At 39.5% G+C, this 24,470-nt stretch overlaps 1 protein-coding gene across 3 annotated transcripts in view; it reads right to left on the bottom strand.

The window, feature by feature from the left end:
* crocc2 (ciliary rootlet coiled-coil, rootletin family member 2) overlaps positions 1-24,470 on the bottom strand; it is a 54,704-nt gene that overhangs the window by 15,513 nt on the left and 14,721 nt on the right. The window contains exons 4-24 of one of the 3 annotated variants that reach the window (XM_042725834.1): positions 17,750-17,917; positions 17,467-17,550; positions 17,066-17,172; positions 15,362-15,506; positions 14,745-14,851; positions 14,079-14,285; positions 11,258-11,354; positions 9,572-9,661; positions 9,335-9,475; positions 8,968-9,164; positions 8,389-8,571; positions 7,689-7,833; positions 6,714-6,860; positions 6,223-6,453; positions 5,198-5,391; positions 4,702-4,829; positions 4,177-4,346; positions 3,281-3,460; positions 2,966-3,100; positions 2,078-2,221; positions 254-492 (exon numbers count right to left, since the gene is read on the bottom strand). In XM_042725834.1, the coding sequence (XP_042581768.1) occupies positions 254-492; positions 2,078-2,221; positions 2,966-3,100; positions 3,281-3,460; positions 4,177-4,346; positions 4,702-4,829; positions 5,198-5,391; positions 6,223-6,453; positions 6,714-6,860; positions 7,689-7,833; positions 8,389-8,571; positions 8,968-9,164; positions 9,335-9,475; positions 9,572-9,661; positions 11,258-11,354; positions 14,079-14,285; positions 14,745-14,851; positions 15,362-15,506; positions 17,066-17,172; positions 17,467-17,550; positions 17,750-17,917 (3,239 nt within the window). Of the gene's footprint in view, positions 1-253; positions 493-2,077; positions 2,222-2,965; positions 3,101-3,280; positions 3,461-4,176; positions 4,347-4,701; positions 4,830-5,197; positions 5,392-6,222; positions 6,454-6,713; positions 6,861-7,688; positions 7,834-8,388; positions 8,572-8,967; positions 9,168-9,334; positions 9,476-9,571; positions 9,662-11,257; positions 11,355-14,078; positions 14,286-14,744; positions 14,852-15,361; positions 15,507-17,065; positions 17,173-17,466; positions 17,551-17,749; positions 17,918-24,470 lie in introns of all 3 variants that reach the window. The other 2 variants (XM_042725832.1, XM_042725835.1) reach the window with 2 other exon arrangements.

Raw genomic sequence — 24,470 nt, 5'->3', positions numbered from 1 at the left:
AAGCTGAGCCTTACAGGGAATGTTTGACATCCCAAAAAGACATTTGTACTCCTTTGCTGATATTTAAGTTACACTATTTAGTAACACTACTATTTTAGACTTATGTTTTAGATGAAATCCCTATGTTTTTATTAATGCCCACTTAAAATCACATCTCAGTGATGATCTGATGTTATAGCCAAGCTAACAGGGAACTGGTATGTACTGTAATACAAAAGATATCAACATTTCAAATAAGTCCAATATACTAAACCTGTTGTTTTCAAACTCGGCTCTCTTCACAGCTGTTCGGAGTTCATGATTAGAAGCCTGGATGGCCTCTTTCTCTCTCACAACATCTCCTAAAGCTCTCTTCAGTTCCATGCCCTCACGCCGCTGGGCGTCCCTGTCCTGCAAACACTCCCTCAGCTCTCGGTGGCCCTCGATCAGTTCCTTACGGCCAGAGTCCCTGCTCTCCTCCACCTCACTCAGTTCCCTTCTCAAACGCTCCACCTGAAAGAGACAGAGATTAGAGGGAAAGATTAAATGAAGCCAAATGATTCTGTAAATACAGAGGAGTGATGGGTCATGGTTTGAGTGCAATGGTGTAACTTTATCTATCTAAAATAAAGTCCATTTAAATCACTCAAGTGTGGTGATGTGACACCACGGGGGGAGTGAAGATTTCTAACAGTCATATTCCTTACGTGGCACTGTTTTGCTGAGGACAATTCAACTTCATTTTCCATGAGATGAATGAAATGGAAACACAGCCTATTAGTAAAATTCCACTGCCTTGTTCCATTCAGCTTCTCAAAGCATGTGAGCATCAGACTCATCCAAAGAGTTCTGCCCTCCTTTCAACGCCGGATTTCAGGGCACATTCTCGTTTGCACTTAAAAATGTGTTTTAAGTGCATGTGAAATGGTTCAAATTTTCAAAAGCTTTCATCAGATATGCTCAGGGTGAAACTCCTCGCCCATGTAAACACACAGGAATATGACCCACATTCTGGTAATTGCTTGGCTATAGCTAATCATTTTACGGTGCATTTTTTCCCCAAAATGCAGCCAGAATGCAGAGAGAAAGAGGGAGAAGAAAAACAGAGAAAGACAGGGCAGGCTCCAAAGACTGCCACACACAGCAGTGATGATGAGAAACATCAGCAGTGTGTAGAAGCGTGTGTAGATGCTGCTGTGTTAAAGAGAAATATGCGTGTGTGTGTGTTTATGTGTGTGTTTAAGTTCAGTGGCCACACAAGATGTTTTCTTCTCATAAATCTTAATGTAAAAGAAATAAGCCCATGCCAAGCCCACACTGGTTTAATTCATTGATAGGGGGGTTGGATTAGTAGGACAGAGTTGGGTTAGAGATGACCTCTGTTTTAGAGCTGGGGGCGATGTTTCCATAGAGACGACTTTCATTACAGAACAGGAAAAAATAAACTTCTGAGCACCTGCTTATTTGTGACTGAAACTTTTCCTTTTCATATCATAGAGAGAGCCTTGGCTTTTCACTCCCCTGCTGGCTTTTATCGTTCCCTTTCACCACTGGTAGTTTGTCATTGTCTGACCAGGGCAAGCTGGAAGAGGTTTAGTGAAAATAATCAAACAGGAGGAGAGAATCCATCTTGGTGAGTAGACAGCTTCACATAGAGATGAAGTTCTCATCATAGCCTGGAGATAGATTGTTCAAACAACTAAATCTGTGGCTTGAGGTATGTGCAGAGGTCAATTCCAGAGGTTGACCTTGAGCCTGAAAGGTAGAAGTGTACACGCACATATACAAGCACAAACATCAAACTGGTGGCACCTGGAGCATGCTCAATACACATTAACCAGTGCCAAGTTCAACATAAGTGTGTGCTAAATGGCGCTCCACAAGACTGCACCTGGTAGGTACAAGTTGGACTCCAACAGGCCTTATGTTGCCTCATGGCCTAATATAAACTTACTCACCCCCTAACTCATATGAGGTTGGTTATTTGGCACAAACACAATTTTTACTGCTCTCCTGGGCTATAGGTTTTTTGTGTTCTGGATGATGAATTTGTTTCTGTGACTGAACAACTGGAATGTAAAGTCTTGGGTTGTGTGACCTCTCGCTGAGACTCCTGCCTCTGCAGAGAAAGCTCTCTGATCTGGTCATTTAAGCTGCGCTCCGAAACTTCACGGGAACTCAGAGACTCCTCGAAACGAGACCGTAGGTCTTGAAGCTCTGCCTGCAACCCTAAAACTGTGTCCTACAGAGAGAGAGGGAGAGACAAAAATGAATACAATAATGTGATGCATGAAATTAGGGATGCCACTTGATTAATATATTTACCTAGGATAATTTTTCTGTAGTTAACAATGTCCTTTTAAAGCAAAGACTTTTTTAAATTAATTTATTAAAAATATTACAAAATTTTAATATGTGCAATATATATATTTTTCTTTCTTTTTTTTGCCATAACATGAAAATAATTATAAGCTTATCATATCAGACAGAATTCTGACATATATTTTTCAAAATGAATAAAAAAACAATGGATGAGAATTTCAAATCACAAATAATTCAATAATGAAATAATTTTCCATGCACATTATATACTTACATATTCTTACAACTTTAATTCACTCTTCAATGATTAAACTTCACCACACAGAAATGCAAATGAACAATAAACTGTTATTTATATATATATATATATATATTTTTACAACTTTAATTCACTCTTTATTTATTTATATTTATATATATATATATATATATATACAAATGAACAATAAACTGTAAATGAACAATAAACTGTTACCACTATAGAACAGTGTGTGAATGTGTTCTTTAGCTCCAAACAGATTGTAGATTTTAATATCAAATTGAATGAATGTGTTTAAAAATGAATGCACAATTAATCTCATACATTAATGGGTTAACTTTACAGCCCTAATGTACTGTAATGAAGACAAAACATGAACCACAGACGTATTTGGATTTATTATACCTTGTCCTGCTCCTGTTTGCTCAGGAAGTCTCTACGCATACGATCCTTTTCAAGGGCAGCTGTCTCTATGTCACGCTTGAGGGTAATTATGCGTTCATTAAGAGTGGCCTTCTCTGCCTCCTTCTCAGATAGAACCTGCCAATCAAGAACAGTCAAAGTGTAGAACCAACTTACAATGATGCCATCTGCCCCATGTTCTGACTGCAGATGGTTTAAGGCTGTATAGGGCAACAGACATGCCTTTTGATCAGATTGAAAGGAAGTTGTCAAAAGGTTTTGACTGTGTTCCTCTGAGACACAAATAAACACACACACCTGCTGTTTATGGCTTTCGGCCTGCAGCAGGGATTCTGTACAGTGCTGCTGCAGTTTGGCCAGTTCTTCCTGCAGCTGTTGCTGAACTCTGCGACTCTGCATGCGCAGCTCCTCGCACTCAGCCCGCAGCTGCGACTCTGCCTGCTCCCTCTGTGAACACAACTCCGCACGCATGCGCTCCTGAGACACAAAAGACAGGTGCATGTGTTATAAGCATCCAAATACTCTCTTGAATCACAGGAGAGTTTTACAGTTTAGGGTTATTGCATTTCAATTGCATCTTCTGCCAGAATTTCTCTGATAGTCCTAAAACTATGGCAGTATACATGTCAAAAATAAACACACAATGAATACTGACCTGTGTTGAATGCTGGGTATAGCAATTCACTCTATTCACTTTGTTGTCAGCCACTTCCAGTTATTTTAACTATACAAAACTTTAAATGTTATGCTGCTTGATGTTGCAATCTGTTATTTGTCATCATGTTATTTTAATTATCATATTGAAAACACATTGGCTTGAAGTTCAAATGGTTTCATGTTTTACTGTTTACTGCACTTTGTTACTCTTCTAGTTATTTACTGTATAACCGCTAATGAATCAGAAGTCTTGCACGGAAAACTGCCACTTCCACATTTAAAAATAAGGTGGATAATGCCATGTTCTGGTAATAATCCTTTGTGAAACTTGCATCAGTGCAGGTTTGTGGGCTCAGCGAAAGGGCACATAGAAACTGCATAAGATTTTGAAAATTTAAAATGACAAATGGGAAATTCTAAGGTGTTATGAATTCATGGATATGCACGTGACAGACCTTGCAAGTTGGAATTTACTCATTTTCTTGATGCCTCAAAAGCCTGTAGATTAATATGCATCAGGGAAATTTCAGTGATACCTTGTGCTTTTGCTCAGTATGCAGTTGTTCCTGATGGCTTTGCTGTGCTGTAATGAGGGTTTGTTGTGCGTTTCTCTCGACCTGAGCAAGCTTCAACTCTAAAGCCTGTTTCTCCTGCAAAGCCCGGGACATTTGCTGCTCTAGTTCACCGTGAACATTAGACAGCTCACCTGTGCAAAGGAAACAGCAAGTATATACACAAAGGAGAAACATGCTTTGTAATGAAATTATACACTGGAGACACACTGAGCTCTAACATGTTGGAAAAATTAAAATTATAATGCTCTTTGGAATCATCATTACACAATATATAGTGACAGCACCAGCACATAAATAGTACAGTGTGGATGCTATCTGTGAGGGGACTTTGTTAAGCTCTAGAGAGAACCTCGGCTGACCCCTCAGCTGTTCCCCAGTCCGGGGCTAAAATATGGGCCACTTGTGGACTATAGCTGGGGCCCAATGGCCAGTGGGTTTAGCCAAGTCAATGAGAGAGGAATAGAGGCTCCCTGAAGAGACACTCACGCATCATAGTCTCGTTAGCCTGCTGTAGACTAGCATTCTCTCCCTCTAGCCTAGCCCGGTCAGCCTCTAGCATCGAGGCCAGTTCCTGCCTGTCCAACAGGCCTGACTCTAGAGACTCTCTCTCAGCCCTGAGCAAAAGAAAAAGGAAGAGAGAATACAAAGAAAAACAGGTTGTGTTTTGTGAAGCTAATGAACATCTTTAAATGGTTGATTCTTTAGCTAACATCATTTAAGACAGATGAGCTGTTCTGGAGATGATGTACACAGCAAAACAGGATTAAACTCACTGTGATTTTCTCACATAAAAAAAACTAGGAAGAGTTACATGATTGAACAGGCCCCATTGATAATTACTCAAAAATCTCGCTGAAAACACAGGTGTTTTACTTTGCATGCCAACCTCGAACTCCAACGTAAATACAAACACTTTGCCCATATAAACATATTAATACACCAAATCCTACTCGCACTAAAACACTAACACAAATTTACTCACCGCAGAGCGGCCAGGTCTTGGGCCAAGGCCTTGGAATTACGTTGCTCTGAGGTGAGCTGCACTGTGAGATTGGCTTTGTCTCTTGCCAGTTCATCTCTCTCTTTGCAAGTCTTCTTTAGCGAGGCAGCACTCAGCTCCATTTCTCTACGACATGTGTTCAACTGTTCCTGCAGGGCTTGCTTCTGCTTACTGACCTACTCAAATCACACACATGTACATGGAAGCATATATTTAAATGTTCACATATACCCAGTATTTGCTGATAGTAGATCAACATCAGGATTACGAATCAAGTACTCAGATGATATCTAATCATTTGGTGATTCGTCCAAACACGTGAGATACTAGATTATGCCAGTAACTGACCACTTAGGAACAGCAGGCTGTCCAAATATTTTCCTGATATGTTAAAACTTTCCCCACTGAGCCTGCACTAAACCGTTTGCAAGCAAACCAAAGGAAATTTTATTTCACTTTTCTGCCAAGCAGGTCAACTGAAAAAAGAAGCAAGTAAAATGGACAAGGAAATGTTGCAAATAATGTACTGTACTAATAATTTACAACATATCTTCAAGACGGATGGGGATTACATTAAGATCCAGTGATTTATGACAACATTACAGTTTTAACATAATGGCACCTCAGTAAAACATGACTGTAGGTTTAGACAAAAGAACAGATGAATTCCACACTGACTGTTGCAAAGCTGCAAGCAGACAGATCAAGCTTGTGATTTACAGCTTTTTTCACTCATTCTCTCTCACTCTGATACTACCCGTCTATAATATCTACCTCTCCAGTTTTCCTGTCCTTCATTTATACTCAAGATCCCCTTTGCCTCCCCCATTCAAATCCTTTGCCACTCATAAAACATACGCTTGGGCCAAGATTCATATATGGAACTCTTGGAGGAAGGTGTTGAGTACCACGGCAGATGGGTCCAATATCTTCCCTTGGCTTTTTAATGTGACAACAAGACCCATCAGAGCACAGCTGAGAGCTGTGAATCTCATTTTGTGACTGACCTGGGCGTGTTGCTCCAGGGCTGAACTTTTCTCCCTCTGTAGGACGCTGTATTCTGCATCCTGGGTCACTCGGCTCTCTTGAAGGTAAATGTGTGAGGCCTCCAGAGCACGCTTCTCTGCCATAAGGTCTAACAGCTCCTGCTGAAGTTGAGCTAGCTCTTCTCTGGCTGCCGCTCGCTCTAGCTCTGCGTCCCGTTTGCGTTCACCAAGCTCTGCCTTTTCGGCCTCGACCTGGCAGAAGATAGGTCAAAAACAATATTTTTGAGAATAAATAACAGGACGATTACCATGTTTAAAAGACCACTCTTGCTGGTTGCAATCATATATTGTGATATGGTTGTCGGTGTGTTGGTATCCACACCAAGACCATCCTTTGTCAGCCAGCTTTAACAATTTCCTTTAATAAATTATCAGTTGTTGAACTGAATAACTATAAAAAAAAAAAAAAACAAGAGAACACTATGCACACTGTCCAGTTCCATGACCCTGACCTGTAAGAGAAGACGGTTCAATTCGACCTTATCTTTAGCCAATCCCTCACTCAGGGCTCCCATCTTGGCCAGGGAGTCCTGTAGCCCTGCATCTTCACTTCGTAGTTTAGTGAAGGTCAGTTCCTGCTCAGCATTCTGGGCCTCCGCCTATAGGGAGGCAGTACAAACATCAGTGGGAAGTTTGGCTACATCCAATCATTAGCTACCAAGTTCACGTAACCAGCATTTATTTTGTAATCAGCGGTTAGAGTATGATATGTTTGCAGAGCTGTTTAACAGCACTGGAGTTTAACCGTTACATTTTGTCCCCAGAATGACCTGCGGCAGAACTGCGGAAGTGTGGAAAAACTGCAAGTTAGACAGAGTAAGTGATGAAAAATCTTACAAAGGCAGTTTTGCATGGAAAATATCAATTACTACAAATAAGCAGAGCTACATAACTCACCCAAGGTCAAAGTAAACTGAGTTTCCAGTAATTCAACAAGTGAGTTGGACATTTGACAGGGGAAAACTCTGTATTTACTTAATGGATAAATAATGCAAATCTGGGTAAACAGTTTTATGACTGGATGTAATTCACTGTAGCAACATGCAGGTGAGAACGGTTTTATACAGACTTAGATCAGGTGTTGTTAAGATGAATGAATGAGTGAATATGTGAATGAAAGAATGAATTAATGAGAGTAAATACAGTATGTCAATAAATGTGTGACTGAGTGAGGAAGGAAGTTAATGACTGAGTGCTTTAAGAGAAAGTGTGAGTTATGGAGTGTTTTGAAAGAATATGTTAGTGAATGACAGTGTTGGAAGAATGAAAGAATGTGTGAGTGTATAAAAATGGACTAAGATGTAGTGAGTGAATTAATAAGTGAGCAGATGAATGAATGTGATGGAACAAATGAGTGGGTGAGTAAATGGATGAGTGTATAAGTGGGTGGGTTAGTGTGCATTTTGTGTGAATTTGTAGAGCAGTACCCTAGAGAGAGCCTGTGCAAGACTGCTCTTTTCATCCTCCAAAACCTCTTTCTGTAAAGTCAGCTGACTCAGAGCTTCTTTTAGTGTGACCAGCTCTTTACGCACATCCGAGTGTCTCATCTCCAGCTGCTCCAGAGTGTGTCGTCTGTAGAAAAACAAAAATGCACACAAATTGTCAGGACATAAATACAGACTTTTTGATTTGTAGATATGGACAAAACAGCACAAAAAGAAACAAATGAAAACCCAGGCACAATATGGCATAGAGCAATCAAATCAGCTCATAGGAAATGTACACACAAACAAAACATAATTTTAATGTAAACAATGTTACAGTTAAGGTATAGGCACATACTCATGTACACAAACATATACAAGCAGAGATATTTCTATAAACATACTCCTAAAAGACATTTGCTCAAAAAAGACTTGAGGTTAAAGATCACATCCAAAACCATTCTTATCCATATCCAGTACAAAATAACACATGATCAGGGTTGTTACCTTTGACCTAACCAGTAAACTAATGCATTATGCATCTTCACGTTTAATGCAAATTGTAAACAGCACTATTCCCGTTTGATTCAAGGCTACTTTAAGGACAACATGTGCTAGTGATACTGACTGTAAACAATAGGACAGGGAAATAAACAAGGGCCAAGAAGGAAGTCAAGGGGTTTGGGGTTTCGCAATGCCATACCCCCTCTCGGATTCAGAGCGTTCTCGAGCCAGCTGCCTCTCCAGGTCCTCCCTCTGCTGCCTGAGGAGGTCTCTCTGCCTCTGAACATCCAGAGAGGAGCTTCTCAAAGCTTCCTGCTCCGCTTGTGCGCATTCCAGCTGCTGCTGCAGGGCTGAGAGCTGCCTCTCAAGCTCTCCTTTTTCACTTGGAAGGAAGAAAAGGAAAGCGACAGTTGAGGTGTGGTGTGTGGCCGTTCAGGTTACAGTCCTAAAACTAGAGGATTTGCATGCTTGAGCCACAGTTACCCCTAAATTAGGACTACAATTTGCACAAAGATGTGAGTTTGTGTGCTTGAATCAGAATCACGAGCCTTTGTAATATAATAACTTGTGTTGTAGAAACATGAGCAAAGACATTTATAAATTAGCCTCCTAGGTTAGCCTGCAAAATAATACCATGAGCAGCTCTATAGAAAAATACTGATATAAAAGTAGAGGCTACAAATGTTCAGGTAGAAACTGATTTATGCAGGTAACACTGCTATTGAACAATAGCATCCTTTATTGAAGTGCCAGGTTCATTCGGTCCCATTCGGTCTACCTATTTATTATGCCCAGTGAGGTGCGGTATCTTTGGGCATCTCTAGTGCTGTCCTCCTCAGATCTCTCTATAAGTTGATTCTCTTGCTGCAGTTCCCGGATTCTTTGTTCCAGTCTTCTGGTTTCATCTTCCCCCACATGCAGCTGATCTCGCAAGATGGCAACCTGCTCTTGGGAAGCTTCCAGACGGGCCTGCAGCTGCTTTGGGTGGATAGATTTTTTCATTTAGTTAAATGTGTTGAAATTACATACTCTTCTTGATAGCAGAGTAAACTATTTGGGAGACATGGTGAAGTGTGTAATTTCTGTATGACTAGTGATGAAACTTGTGCCATATAAGGATGGTGTACAGGAGGTTTGTTGCAAACCTGAATTTGTGCCTGCCGCTGTAAGAGGGCTCTCTGCACAGTTATCAGAATACTGTCTTGTTGAGAAGAGGAAATAGATCCTGCAGAAACAGATGGGTGCTCATCTTTTGATAAGTCTGAGGAACTCTCTCCACTAACCACCTAAAAGAGAAGAGAGAAAAAAGATGAGTTGACAATTAGTCTTCTCATGTTTAGTACATCTGACCCAAAATATTGTGGCAATCATGTTCAGTAAACCTGATTAATGTTGTGCAGTAACTGTTGCAGACTGCTGATCTCGCTGCATAAGGCATCCCTCTCGGTCCGGTCTTCAGACCGATTTATTTCCTGTACAGGAAAGCATTCAAGTCAAAGAGCAGCTTCCTGAACAGCCATGACACACACCAGACTCCAGATGATGAATCCAGATAAGTCATAAAGAAGGTGGTAGTGTTTATCAAGACTAGTCTTCCCAATTAATGATTTTTTTACCTTAATTGTTCCCTGCTGGTGGAATGACCTGCCCAACTCGATCCAAGTATTTAGGCATCTTTAACAAATGGCTAAAAACATATCTCTTCCATCTACACTTGACCCTCTATATCACTGGCACTCTCTATTCTATTTCTATTCTTTCTACTTGTTTTCTTTTTATTTATTATTAAAAGAAAAACTTGACTTAAAGGGTTAGTTCACCCAAAAATGAAAATGAGGCTACGTTTTACTCACCCCTGAGGCATCCTAGATGTATATGACTTTCTTCTTTCAGACGAATCCAGTCGGAGTTATATTAAAAATTGTCTTTGATCTTACAAGCGCTATCATTGCAGTCAGGGGGTGTTGCATTGCTTCAGTCCAAAAGACGTGAAATAAAAAGTGCCCATCCATAAAAAAAAAAAGTGTCTCACACAGCTCTGGGGGTTGAACAAAGGCCTCCTGTAGCGAATCAATGCATTTTTATAAGAAAAATATTCATATTCAAAATGTAATAATCACTATAATCTAGCTTGCGCTCACTGTTAATGGAAGCCGTTCCGGGGGAATGACATATGAGGTCAGCTTTGCGCATGTGCCGCTCAGAAGTGATGTACGCGGAAATGCAGCGGAGAGATCAAAACAAAACAACGGTCACTAATAAGAAGTACAAAACGAGGTTTTGTAAAGAAGACTGTCGGAGGATTTCGATATAAGCCTAGAGGAGACTGGTTTTCCTTTGCTAAAGTAAGGAAACTTTGCTTCCTTTGATCCTGTAAACAAACGTTGGTTTTCACGAGACTCACCGGCGCATGTGCAATGCTGACCCCATACTTCATATGGGGTCAGCATTGTGTAAAACTTCTTCTGTGTACAACTGTTGGCGCAAGCTAGATTAAAGTGATTTCTACATTTTGATACATTTTGAATATGGATTTTTTTTTTTTTTTGCATTGTGTAATGCATCAAGTCGCTACAGGAGGCCTTTGTTCACCCCCCGGAGCCGTGTGAGATACTTTTTTTATGGAAGGGTGCTTTTTATTTCACATCTTTTGGACTAAAGCAATGCGACACCCGCTGACTGCAATGATAGAGCTTGAAAGATGAAAGACAATTTTTAATATAACTTCGACTGGATTCGTCTGAAAGAAGAAAGTCATATACACCTAGGATGCCTCGGGGGTGAGTAAAACGCAGCCTAATTTTCATTTTTTGGTGAACTAACCCTTTAACACTAATAATAATAACTTAACACTAACTCCCTCTTTTCTATTTCTGTTCTATCTATATTTTATTATTTCTATTTAGTATTTAAAAAAAAAAAACTTGCTATGTGTACTGCATTAGACTTGTCACGGCACTTACACATTGCTTTTTTGTTGGTTCTATTGTCCTCATTTGTAAGTCCCTTTGGATAAAAGTGTCTGCTAAATGATTAAATGTAAATGATTCTACTGCAACACTGCTCACCATCCTGTCCAAGCTGCTTCGCAGTGCTGTCAGATTGCTCTCCTTCTCAATGTTCTGTGCTCTGAGCTGTTTCACCATTTCACCCAATTCCAGGATCCTGTACAGATACATGCATGTTAGATTTTAAATATACAGGGCTTTCAAGTCTCATGCATTCACCATGAGATACACGCATTTCAACCCGTTCACACGCTCTCACGCCACACCTTGTATTTCTCACACTGAGAAGTAAGGGATAACTTGTCCTGCTATAATTAATGGACGGCTACGGAGGGAAGTTCTCTGCCGAGTTCACAGCTGTCTCGAGTTATACAGAGTTAAATGACACCTATCAGCCAGAAAATCAGAAATTAGAATGTTGTGCAATCGTTAAGAGCAAGATCAGATGAATGCTGTAGGTAACCCCTTCTTTTTTTAGCATTTTGATTTTATGATTCCTGTACAAAATCACTTACCTGTGATCAAAGATAGTGAGAGCTGATGTTGGTGAATATAGGCAAATTTGTGCTAAATTATTATTGATGCAGTCAAAAACTCTAAAGCTGCTTTGTGACCAGAAGCATTAACTTAGCTTTGGCTCCCAGAAACTAAGGAAAGTACTAATGATGTTATAACAATGGGTAAATCTGATAAAATACAGACTAATTCATCCAAATAAAATAAATTGTTTTATATATTTATTTTAAAATGGAACAAAAATAAAAAGAAATTTAACCCCAAACGAGCCAATTGAACATCATTGCTCAATGTACATACTGTACACATACAGTAGGATTGCAGAACTTGCCCTGAGCATGTATGTCAAGCTCTGTGTGTGTGTGTGTGTGTGTGTGTGTGTGAGAGAGAGATAGAGTTAGAGAGAGAGAGTGCACATTTCAGTTTATGGTTGTTTTTATTTATTTATTTTTTGTCTGTTGTAAGTGTTTGTTGCACATTTTGATTCCTGGATGACAGGGGTAGGGGGCTCCCACTTAAAGCACTGTGGCTTCCCCACTCAAATGCAGATGCAGAGAGAGTGTTCTCTATGGTGAGTTTGAACAAAACCAAAAGTAGGAACAGTTTGGCTCAGGACAGAACACTATTATCTATCATGACATGATCTCTCTCACACACACACACACACACCCACAGCTTGACATACATGCTCAGGGCAAGTTCTGCAATCCCACTGTATGTGTACAGTAGCCTATGTACATTGAGCACTGCTCTTCAGTTGGCTCGTTTGTAGCCAAATTTCTTTTTGTGTTTGATACATTTGTATTTTTGAAATACATAAGCCTATTTATTTTATTTGGATGCTTTTTTTTTAATCAGATTTACCAGTTGTAATCATTTCTATTTGTTTAGGTCAATTGTGAACAGTAGGTGAAACTGAACTGCTAGCGAAAACTTGAGAGAATTGGGTGCTGCAAATATTTTAATTGCTCATCCCCTTTTAGTGCCCCCTCCCCTAATCTCACTCCAAATTTTGCTATAACTTGAGAGTCCTGAATATAATATCAAAGTCTGAATATAATATCAAAGTATCATAAAAGTGGTCCTTATGACAAGTTTTTTGTCTTAAGTCATATGATAGATTGTGAGGAACAGAGTGAGGGGTAGACTGAAATTATGTTATCATTCACTAAAATCTTGGCATCCACAATAGTTCTCTTTGGCACGTTCATGTGAAAAGTAATAATGTTCGATTTGATATTAAATAAATTCAATTTGTCAGTTGAGCTCATTCACAGAACTGTCCCTAGTCATTTGTTCACAAATCATCTGATTTTCTGACTTCAATGGTTAATAATTCAATGTAAGTCAGTATCATGAGTGAATAACAACTTACATTTTGGTCTGGTTTTTTTTTTTCGTTTGTTTGTTTAAATCTGTCATTTAGCTTCAGAAGACTTGGGAGTTATATGGATCACATTTGTTATATTTTGAAGCTTTTGCATAATTTTTGAAGGTTCAAAGCTTCAGACACGAAGGTATGTAATTGATGAAAGAATTTAAATTTTTGGGTTTACTATTTTGTTAAGAAAAATAGCACACCATTTTCTATTGTTGTAATCTGCAAGTTGAAATAGGCACAGATTTTATACGGGTCTGAGGTATTCTAAGACATACAGTACTCATTGTTCTGCACAAGCACACATTCTATCACAATGTGAAGAGAAAAATGTGCACATGCATAACATTAACACAACTCAGGCAAAATGATCAAACACTCTTTGGTGTGCTTATTTGATACCCATTTATCTATGGCCCTTTCTTCCCGCTGCAATAAAGCTCAGCTAAAATTTCATATATCAAAATGGAGAGTGTTCTCTGCTCTCTAACTGTCACTGATGAAAAGATGTAGAAGAAAGAAGCTGCAATGAGTCCATTCATCAGAAGACCCCAACCCTGCTCTGTCAGATCCATGAATCCGCTCTCAAAAGAAAGTGTCATAGACCACTTACACATTATAAAAGTAAATGAAGAATGTAGAGGATACTGAACAGCAAATAAAGAGACACACTCTTTCTCTCTAGTTTTGGCATGCTACATAGTTGGATGGATGAGGCAATCTGTGTTGACCTTCCCTGCGTGTCAGCACTCAGGACAATTTACAATGAGTCATCTAGGAGATGTGAATTTAGGACATCAATAATTCAATTCAAAGCTTAGGGATAGGTGCTGAAATTTATGACACTGAAATCCTTAGAATATGATCATTTAACCCCAGCTGCCAATACTGTTTGTATTTATTACAGCATGCTGCTCAAGCATGATGACACTTGTATATTACTGTTGAAAAATGAATGGGACGTGTATGTAAACAGACATGTTGTACCTAGAGTTAAGCTCTACTTTCTCTGCGTCAAAGCGGGCCTGCAGCTGCATAGCCTCTTTCAGCTTGTCTCTTAGTTGATTCTCCAGTGCAGATACTCCGCTGCTAGCAGGGATACAAGGCTGGCTCATGCTAGCCTCCAAATTCACACAGGCCGTATGAAGACGTCGGCCAGCCACCACACACTCAGTTCGCATGTCGGATAGACTCCTGTAAAGCACAAAAAACCCGATTACAACCAGCAGGAGCAAATGAAATTCCCTTACACAACAATTTCCTTACGTTCCCAAGGAAATGTGTTTTGTTCACAACTGACGAGAGCCAGATGGCCAAAACTATATTGTGATCTGGGAATAAACTCTTTGAACAGTGTCGTGTCTGAGTAAGGGTCGTGAACATTTTCTCCGCTGTCCATGTGTTGAGTTATCCACATTACAGCAAATTACTCAACAATGATCACAGCATTTACACAGGCCGAGCCCTCATCAAGCTTGGCTCTGATGGATGGCTCAAGACTAATCTGAAGGGCAATCTAACCATCACATTTCCTAGGATGATGCGGTCAGGATGGGTGAGGGGTGACCCAGGTGACCCACTGCGCTTTGATCCCTAGTGGGGATAAATGGTGGAGGGTTTGGAAAGAGGGTTCTGGTTGCAAGCTACACTCACCTGTCAGCGAAGGCCCGCAGCTGGGTGAAAGAGCTTCGCAGGAAGGCGGCCTGGCGCCACAGAGATCGCACACGGGCTTGCTCGCGGCCGTTTCGGGAGGTATTCATCTGTGGGAGAGCGACACGGCCATATGGTCGGCAGGTTCGGTAATAAGGAGGGTGGCAAAGAGGTTAAAGATGTCTCCATTATAGATGCACACATACCAAAAATAATGAATGCACTCATACATACTTGAACTGCTAGGCGCACACACTCACAGAGACTCACATACACAAATGATACTTTAAACTTTTCTTGACTGTATGAGGGTGAATACTAGATGAGCTCCTTCATATCACCAGATGTTTGCACCGAGCAATGAATTCTCACTCTTTTTCCAATCGACTGGAATGTTTTCACAGGAAACAACAGCTGAGAAAATCACAACAATGATTTAAAACAAAGACAGTGTCCAGACTGACAAAACAGGCACCAGGGTGGAATTCCACAAGTTCCAGACTTGAGTTTCATTGGATTGGATTAAGGAAAGATTTTCCTTAAACTGTGGATTTGGATAAAAACACACAGTACAGATCTCTCCTTCCTTCCCTCTGTCTCTTTTTCCTCCTCCCTCTCACCTCAAGTTCCCTCCTGAGTCGCGTGTCCCTCTGCTCTGCCTCCTCTCGTGCCTTCTGCAGGCTTTCCGTCAGGGCCTGATTGGCTTCGTTGGCTTGTTCAAGTTGTTCCCGGAGCAGTGAATTGACCTGGCTCAAACCAGAACACCTGTGAAATATATGGAACTGCTTCAGAGCACTGTATCCCGGGACCTCCACCTGTGAAGCCATGAGCCAAACTTTGCACATGATCTCACCCCCCTTCATTGCGCGGCCTCTATCAGCTTCTATGTTTACAGGCTCATAAAGGCCCACGTCACATTCTACGTTGCCAGCCACGCTTAGAGGGGAATGTGCGTGACAGTTTTATGAAGTCCATGTCAGCTCCAGCCTAATTTCCACCAGATTTGCTTGTCAAATAGTTTACAGGGTTATTTACATCATTCGTGGCAGAATCCACCCAGTTACATACAAAGATTGACGCCAGGGTGTGAGGGAGTAAGGGCGACGAACAAAACGATCATCAAAGGGGTGAGAAACAGAGAGAGACACGATCAAAGCTACGAGAATGTGTTTAATCATTTTCAATAAGTATAATTGCTCTATGAATCTGTGTCTTGGCTTAATTCAGCTTGTGCCCCTCTGAGAAAACGCAAAGACATTTTAGCAGTAGTGTAACAGGCATAACACTTCTGCCCTGCTGAATCTCAGTTAATTGTGGCATGCTATGAAATTCTCATGAGCCGTGGCACAGTTGACTTCTCTGACATAGAAAATTAAATAAATTGTGTTACAAGACTGCAGAGCCACAGATGGTCGGATGAACTGCACTGTGCAGTGTGCTCTCTGACAGAGGCACTAAGGTGTAAAAATGTATGAGAGCTTGGCAGCTGGACGGCCCAGAGTTTGCCATAACCAGTTTCAATTACGGGCGAGTGGCACAGTAAATCATGTTCTTTTAAAGGCTGGCGTCTGGGTTGGTAGGTTGGCCGGCTCTTTGTATGAAGTGCAGTAAAAACTATTTGGCTGAGACGGTGAACAAAGCTGTGATAATTAAGTCTGACAAACTGAATACATTTTGTTTTTGACACCCCCTTCTCAAACTTTTCATTTCCAGTATGTACTTTTGGGGATTGAAGTAGGCAGCTAGGAGATTTAATTTAGAGCAGTTCAGCTCTATTTGCCTTCTTAATAAATGTTGTTCATGTGTCATTTCTCAATGTTAGAACATTGAATACCTTGTGGAAAATCCAGCTTAAGTGGTGGTACTTCTGTTTTAGAACATGGAAGCTTGTTTCTAGCTGGTCTAAGGTGCTCATTAGTAGCTCCAAACTGGTCATTAGCTGGTCTAATCTAACAACTAACCAGTCTGCATTTGTTCCAGTTGTTTATTAGCTGGTTTAAGCAGGTTGTTAGCTAGTCCATGCTGTTCATTAGTTTTCCAGACTGGTCTACAGCAAGTTACTGCTGTTCATTAACTGGTCATTACCTGTTTCAGGCTGATCACTGTTTCTTAGTTGATATAAACTGGTCTTTAGGTGGAGCTAGCTGGCAGACCACCTTGGATCAGCTACTAGTTTATGGTGCTCATGATGGTTTTTAAACAGTTGGTTTAGGAAACCAGGTAGCATGTTCCAAAACACAACTACCACCTGAAGCTGGATTTTCTAACAAAGCAAAAAAGGAAAAACATAAAGAAACTCTCCACAAGGTTTATCATTTTCTTACCGTTTCTGCTCATCCTCCAGTAGTGCAAGTTTACTTTGAACATCCATACTGTGTTCCTGCTCAAAGCGGTGGAGACGGTGTGCTGAAGAGTCTAGGTGTGACTGGAGCTAAATACATGGACAGAGGCAGGTTTCTACCTAACACACCAAAATACAGTGCAACACCTGACAACAATTAGACAACAAAAGTCATATGAGCAGATAGATTTCTTAAAATTCAGAAGCTCCAGCGCACTGGTGAGTGCATTGGCGCCAATGTACTGTGGCTGCCGTAGGATCATCCAAGTGGATGCTGCACAATATGATTGTAAACCACGTTGGGTGTACAGCAATACACAATAAAGTGCTATATAAATGCTCCATTCATTCATAAAGGCTGTGAAGTTCTCCAGTAAGACTTACCGAGAGCCTCAGCTTCTCTGACTCTGAGGTTTTCTCCAACACCTGCTGCTCTAGATTTCCACATCTCTTCTTATATTGGAGCAACTGCAGACACAGACAAATACTTTCACTCCACAACTTAAGATGGAGCACATTCCCAACTATTCCAAAGCTTCATGGTTTCTTTTTGATATGTATATTCTAAAAGTAAATACAATTACAAAATCATTTTTCCCCTCAAAGAATCTTTCCCATCTTTGACTAAAATTAAATGTGTTGAATGAGACCACATCTAACAGTGGACCTTTGCCTGTAGTTTCTGCACCAGCTGAGCCTGTCTGTGTTGGCTCTCCTGAAAGGCCTGGAGCTTCAGCCTATAAGATCGTCCTTCCTCTCTTAGCAAACCCTGCTCTGTGCCATACACACTCTGCTGGTCTGAATCTCCTGACTGCTGCAACAGCATCTGCTCCAGCTGCAAAGACATATGCACACATTACACTGCTTAATCACCTTTTAGTTCGTTTTTGGCTGTTCACAATTTGTTTTAGCACGATTTAGTTTCAAGTATCCTTGAATTGCTAGTGTACACCATTCAAATATTTCCTTCTATCATGTTAAGCATAGGCAGCACTAGATTTGTGTATTTAGATTTATGTATGAAACAAGAAAAAACAATGGTTGCATTGTCACAGAGCTAAGTCACAAGCTTCATATATTGTATATTCACATTGGCATACAATCAGGCAAAAAGTTAGATTTCAAACAAAATGTTAAATTGTAGTCTAAGGAAAAGAGTATTTTTAATAGGTATAAGACTGAGACAAGGTGTCTTGTGCTTTTAAATGTTATTATATATTCTAATATATAAAATTTTGGTTTTATATTTCTGCATCTTACTGTAACTTTACGTTTTTGCTGATTCATGATTTATGTTTTATATTTGTTTTACAATTTTGCATAAAGGGCTGTAAAAGGCTGTTTAACAGTAGGTTTCACTGGGACAACATGCCCCACTTAAAGTCAGTGTGTGTTCAGTGAATTGTATCTTCTATCTTAAGCAAGAATAATTATTTTTCTGTAAACTAAAATAAAAAATTCTGGGTAAATCGTGGGCAATGCACTGACAAATAGTGCCATTGCACCTCAGGTGTCCCGAGTTCAAGTCCCGGGTCACAGACCTTTCTTTATCCTGTCCCCCTCTCTCTCTCTCCAACTTTGCTTCCTGTCTAGCTACTGTCCTATCAAAATAAAAGCAGAAATGCCAAACATATAAATAATAATAACAAAATGACTTAAACCCATTCTGAGAAATATTCACTGCAGTAAAAATTGTGACAACTTGCCCCAGTCTCTCTGAACCCTTCTATCATGCATTTTTGCTTCTCAAGTACATTTTTCGTAAATTTATTCACTGAAAAACACAGGTAGCGTGTATAGAAAAGAGAAAGCTGTCTGTCACAATGGCAGAGTGTTTCTCTCTTGATTCCCATCCTCCTACGGGGTCTTCAATCTCAATGTCCCATTACCCCACCAACCCCTCCCATCTTCCTTTAACCTCCAGTGCATATCATGGTGCCAGACACCCAGTTCCTACTAACAGAAACCACATGTTTCCTCTCAACACAACAACATGCTGTCTCAGCTGATTCAAACAAAGCAAGAAAAAGAGAGAGCGAGGGGTAGAGAGAGTAAAAGGTGGAAGCAGAGTCACCTTCATCCTTTTTGCAAAGGAGTAATACACACAATACAGGTCATACTGAAATCACAGGCTAACACTCATCTGCTGCTAAGCTGAACAGCAGCTTCTACAAGATGCAGGGGACAATAGTCCCCCTGTTCCCAACTGAAGCCAAGGGCTTTGCAAAACTTAATAAAACATATTCAAACAGTCGTTCTGAGAGCTTTAATTCCATATACTAGAAAGAGGGGCAAACCAGCACCCGGCTCTGGGCGGTTTTGGGGTTCAGGGCTCATAAGGGAACAGGGACTTATTATATGGCCCGTTGTTAAGGTGACAGCTTTTGAAAGCGAACAGAAAATGAAAAACATGGGTGGAGGACGAGTCAGAAGAGAGAGGGGGGATGTTGGGTGCAGCAGCAGCTGTGTTTAAAGGCTCCTTTGGAAACAGCTGCACTACCCTATTGATTATGTATCTTTTCAACTATTTTGGCACAATTAGAGAGAATTTGTTGCTACAACACAAAAAGCGTTTGATGCAAAGTCATGCAAAAAATGGCACTTACAAACAAGCATATTGTTCTGTCTTAAAAGCTTATGGGGGTCAGGGGTGCAGCACTGCACACCTCTAGTGTGTATGTATCTCTGTATGTACATCCATAAAATACATTTGCTTCAGAAAATAAAAATAAGAAAGTCAATTATGAGGCATAAATCAACAGTGTGTGATATTTTCATCAAAACACAGTGTCACATTGTGACACAATGTCCCAATTATGATCAATTATAAGACAAAATTGCCAGAAACAAAATCATGACTGTCACAATGTAAGATATAAAGTTGCAATGTGAGTAACAAAGTCATAATTATGAGAAACAAAGACAGTTGCAAGATTTAAAGTCTCATTGTGACTTTCATATTGTAAGACTGTGAGACAATCACAATTACGCAAAACAAAAATCACAACCGCAAGATATATTCACATTGTGTATTTTCCAATTCTGCAGAAGAAAAAAAAATGCAATTGTGAAATATACAGTAAATTTACATTGTGAAATTGTAAGAAACAAAGTCACAACTGAAATATAAAGTGATGTTTGTGAGATGTGGTCATATTATAAAATATAAAAGTCAGATTCAGCCACAAGCTTGCAAATATGAGAAACAAAGTCAGAATACTTTGATACAGATATACATGTAGAGGTGAAATTCAGATATAGAGTCACAATTACTTTTTTATTCAGGCTCAGAAGTTTTGGATGTTAGGATCCCAGTTATATTTTCAAATTAACACATGGTTATGACTTTGATTGATTTGGCATCCTAATGGATAGGCAATATTATGAACTTCCCTATGCATAAATGATGTATAGCATCTCTCTTTTTACTGAACTTTAACAAAATGGAATCAACCTGCCTCTAATTGCTGTCCAGAACCAACTTCTCCCATTCAAATCTTAACAATAACTATGTTAAAAAATGATCTCAGATTTGCTACTGAAGGAAACTTTATCAGCAGCATCAAAAAGACAGGAGGGTTTTAAAGCAGGGCTGATGGATGATGCAATGACGTGTCGATATTGGATCCTTCTAACGGCACTAAACAAACCCAGCATTATGATGGTATTAAATTCAAGAGCTGGTCGCTCTCTCATGTTGCAGCCAATCTGCCGCCACAGGCTTGGCTCTGGTCCATGGGGAGAATGCTGTCACGCGTGTCTAGAGGCCACTCAGCCTTTGCGGTGTATGTATAAGTGATGATTTTTCAAACACGGGTGTTAGCCACATGCTTTTGTTCAGATTAAAGCTTTATACAATGTACTTACAGTAAAAGTCATTTTAAAATTCTGGTAAAGATCTTCCCTTTACACCAAACAAGGGAAAGCATTCATTGGGGTGTATGACTCTAGGCAACTATAAGACATAACACAGGATGACCATTCTTTATTTTATGGTTTAAACTTTGCAATGTATGTCGTTTACAGTAATATCGTGCTTGTTGTTTTAAAGATGTGCAAGCTGACGTTAGAGTATGTCCCTTACTTTGCAAAAAAAACAAACAAAAACACACATTAAGAGCCCACAAATTCAGTGTGTATTATAGCCTCTTAGGCCCTGTCCACACGAACCTGGGTATTTTCAAAACCGCAGATTTCTATGCGGTTTGGCCAGTCGTCCACACGCAAACGCAGCGTCAGGTCACTGAAACCAAACATTTTTGAAAACTCCTGCCAGGGTGAAGATTTTCAAAAACGCAATGTTAAGCCTGATTCGGATGGTAATTGTTTCTCATGTGGATGTCTGTAAACATAAATTTACATATCACCTCAGTGATAAAACTCATGGATTCGGATGGCGATTTATTCACAGAGGAGGAGTGAGATCTGTGATCCTACGAACCTGGGAACGCGCTGCTGACGTGACCAGTCACATAATTGTCTGCTGTAAATACAAAATGTATTCTTATTATTGTGTAAAATGCATTTAAAAATACTTATTATTATGTAAAATGTATTGTTATTCCAAGCATATTTTATAATATATAATCCTATTTGTTATTTTGATTATTTAAATCTCCTGCTTAAAAAGACGCGCTATAGTTGTATATAATTATACGTGATATAGTTATGTAGCCTATATATCTGTTTATAATACACATTTTAAAACTGCATTGCATACCTGCTGCTGCCATAATAAAGACCCATTTAGAATGTTTGCGTGCTTTTCTTTCTGCTCCCAGTCGCTGTGATCAGTTATGAAGTTTTGTTCTTTTAAATACTTTCCAGCATTTCAGAAATAAATATGTATGCAAATCACACCTAAGTACAACAGTTAACGCACCTTACGGTGTTCAGAAGTTCTCAAAAAGGGTTTAAGCACTGAATTTTGAATCGATTTCTTCTCGTAAACTCAGAAATGTGGATTCGGACACGATTAAATTACCACACAACCTCGGTGTTTGTCAAAAAACAGTAGGTAATTTGGCCGGGGATTTTTACCAGGGTGGTGAGAGAAAAACACAGACATCCTGGATTCAGACAACAATTAAATCACTGACTACCCCTTGTAAATGGTGAAAATCACTTACGTCCCCCTGAGAGCAGTTGGGGGTTCGGTGCCTTGCTCAAGGGCACCTCTGACGTGGTATTACGGCCCAAGACTCGAACCCACAACCTTAGGGTTAGGAGTCAAACTCTCCAACCACTAGGCCATGACTTCCCCGACTTCCTTGGCTTGTGACGTCGGAGCATGCACTGTTATCTCGGCCTGCTGGAAACTTTTTCAGGCTTCTGACTGGCCAAAATAGCTTTACAGTTGAGATTATATTGCCACCCGTTGGCTTGGCATGCTCTTTACAATGCTCCATAGCATGCTTTCGCATTTTCATGTGGACAGAGATTTTTTAAAAATGGAAGAAGAAAAAACTCTGTTTATAAAAATACTCATGTACGTGTGGACACACAAAATTTGAGGTAAGGGCAAATAATGCCTATGTATGAGTTTTTGTTTTTTATATTTGAATCATATTATAAAGTTAAACAATTTCACACAAGCAAAGAGCAGTTTTTACCTGAATATCAACATGATTGTAGACATGATATAGATTTTATACAATCGATAAATAAAAAAAACTCTGTAAAGCCTGGGATTTAAAATTATTGAATATTATATAAATATGGAAAGGTTTAGTGAAAATTTAGACAAAATCATCAGGTTTTTATGGCCCTATTCAGAGGTGCAAACTAAGCATAAAAAAGCAATTTGGTGCAGTTGCTGAAATTTATACAGCAAAAATGCAAGACTAAAATGTATGTTGTTATTCAATAATAATCATCCTGTAGCTGTATTGTACTATGTCCTGTTTACTGTAGCTCTCAAATAAAATGCCATTACACAGGTCTTTTGTTTGGTGACAACATGGGAGAACCAACTGAGTTCTAACCAGCATCATGGACTCTATATGTGATTTGAGACATATGAGTTTAGTAGAGTTTAGGTTTCCTCAAACAAAGCTGTCATATGGCTTCAGAAGACTTGGAATATAACATACAAGTGGGCTGTGGACTGCTTTCATTGCACTTTTATGTTGAGTTTTTGTCCTTTTTTGAGCTTGACAGTCCATCAAGAACTGCTGATGTATAGAAAAGCGGCACAAGCTTCTTTCGTGCCCTACAGATTTTTTTTTTTACATTTACTATTCTAGAAAAATCTACATTACCAAAGATTATCAAAAGAAGGGGTTTTAAACTCCTCACGTCCATTTGCACTCATTGTTTGATGACATCTGTGTCAGAGAGAAGTGTGACCAAGGCTTACACACCACATCATCCTACTCTATCCACTGACCACACATTGTATCTGTAGTTCTTACAGTCTTCAGCAGAACAGACATTCAGAATGGCCTCAGTGGGCCACTAATGCAAGAGGGGCCCCATCCCAAATGCTAGCCTTTCATTTAAGATCACCTACTGACATTTTACAATAGCGATCAACATGCAACATATTGCAAAAGAGCGGATGCATGGTTTATATTTCCACTGTTTTTTAATGCATCTATTCCCCGGATTCAGTGTCTTTTTTTATGGAAAGAGAGAGGCCCCATGTTGCCCTCTCTCTTTGATTTTTTTTATATGTTGAATTTTTTTTTTTGTTTGATTTTTTTGTTTTGTTTAATTTTTTTTATTTTTTCGTTTGATTGTTTTTTCTCGTTTGATAAATGTTTGGCAGTACTTTGATTAATGTGCCAACATTGGTTCATTTTCAAGGCCACTGAAAGCTCTTTGCACAAGGGCCAAGAATATTCGGCTTCTCCCTCCATGTGGTCATAAGAGTGGATTGATCCTCTAATATGAGAGAAAACATTTTGAATCATGTTCATTTTCCGTCAAGCTTCCTGGGGTTCCAACTTTGCACAGAATATTAGCTGAAATGGACTTTTGTCAGCTATGCTTAATTAATATCAAAACATTAACATTTTCAATTTAGATTAGGAGGATTATTACTGACATTTGTATAAATTGCTGGTTTGTCAGAGATTGGCTTCCTTTAATCAGAGGTTAAAACATTTACAAGCAACAAAGTTAAATATAATGATTTTAAATAATTTTAAATATAATGACAGAATTTTCATTTTTGGGTGAACATGTCATCCCAAACCTATGGAAGTTTATATCACACAATTCTGAAAAAAGGCAGAATTGCAAGATGTGAACTCGCAATTGTGAGGAAAAAAAGTCAGAATTGTGAGATAAAAAGTCGCAATTACCTTTTTTATTTTCTATTCAGTGGCGGAAATGGGTTTCCATACAAACTTGTATGACTTTCTTCTGTATAACATAAAATAATA

This window comes from Cyprinus carpio, chromosome B6 (assembly GCF_018340385.1).
Source record: "Cyprinus carpio isolate SPL01 chromosome B6, ASM1834038v1, whole genome shotgun sequence".
Lineage (NCBI taxonomy): Eukaryota > Metazoa > Chordata > Actinopteri > Cypriniformes > Cyprinidae > Cyprinus > Cyprinus carpio.
The sequence above is the reverse complement of the archived record's forward strand: the minus strand, read 5'-3'. Positions and strand labels throughout refer to the sequence as shown.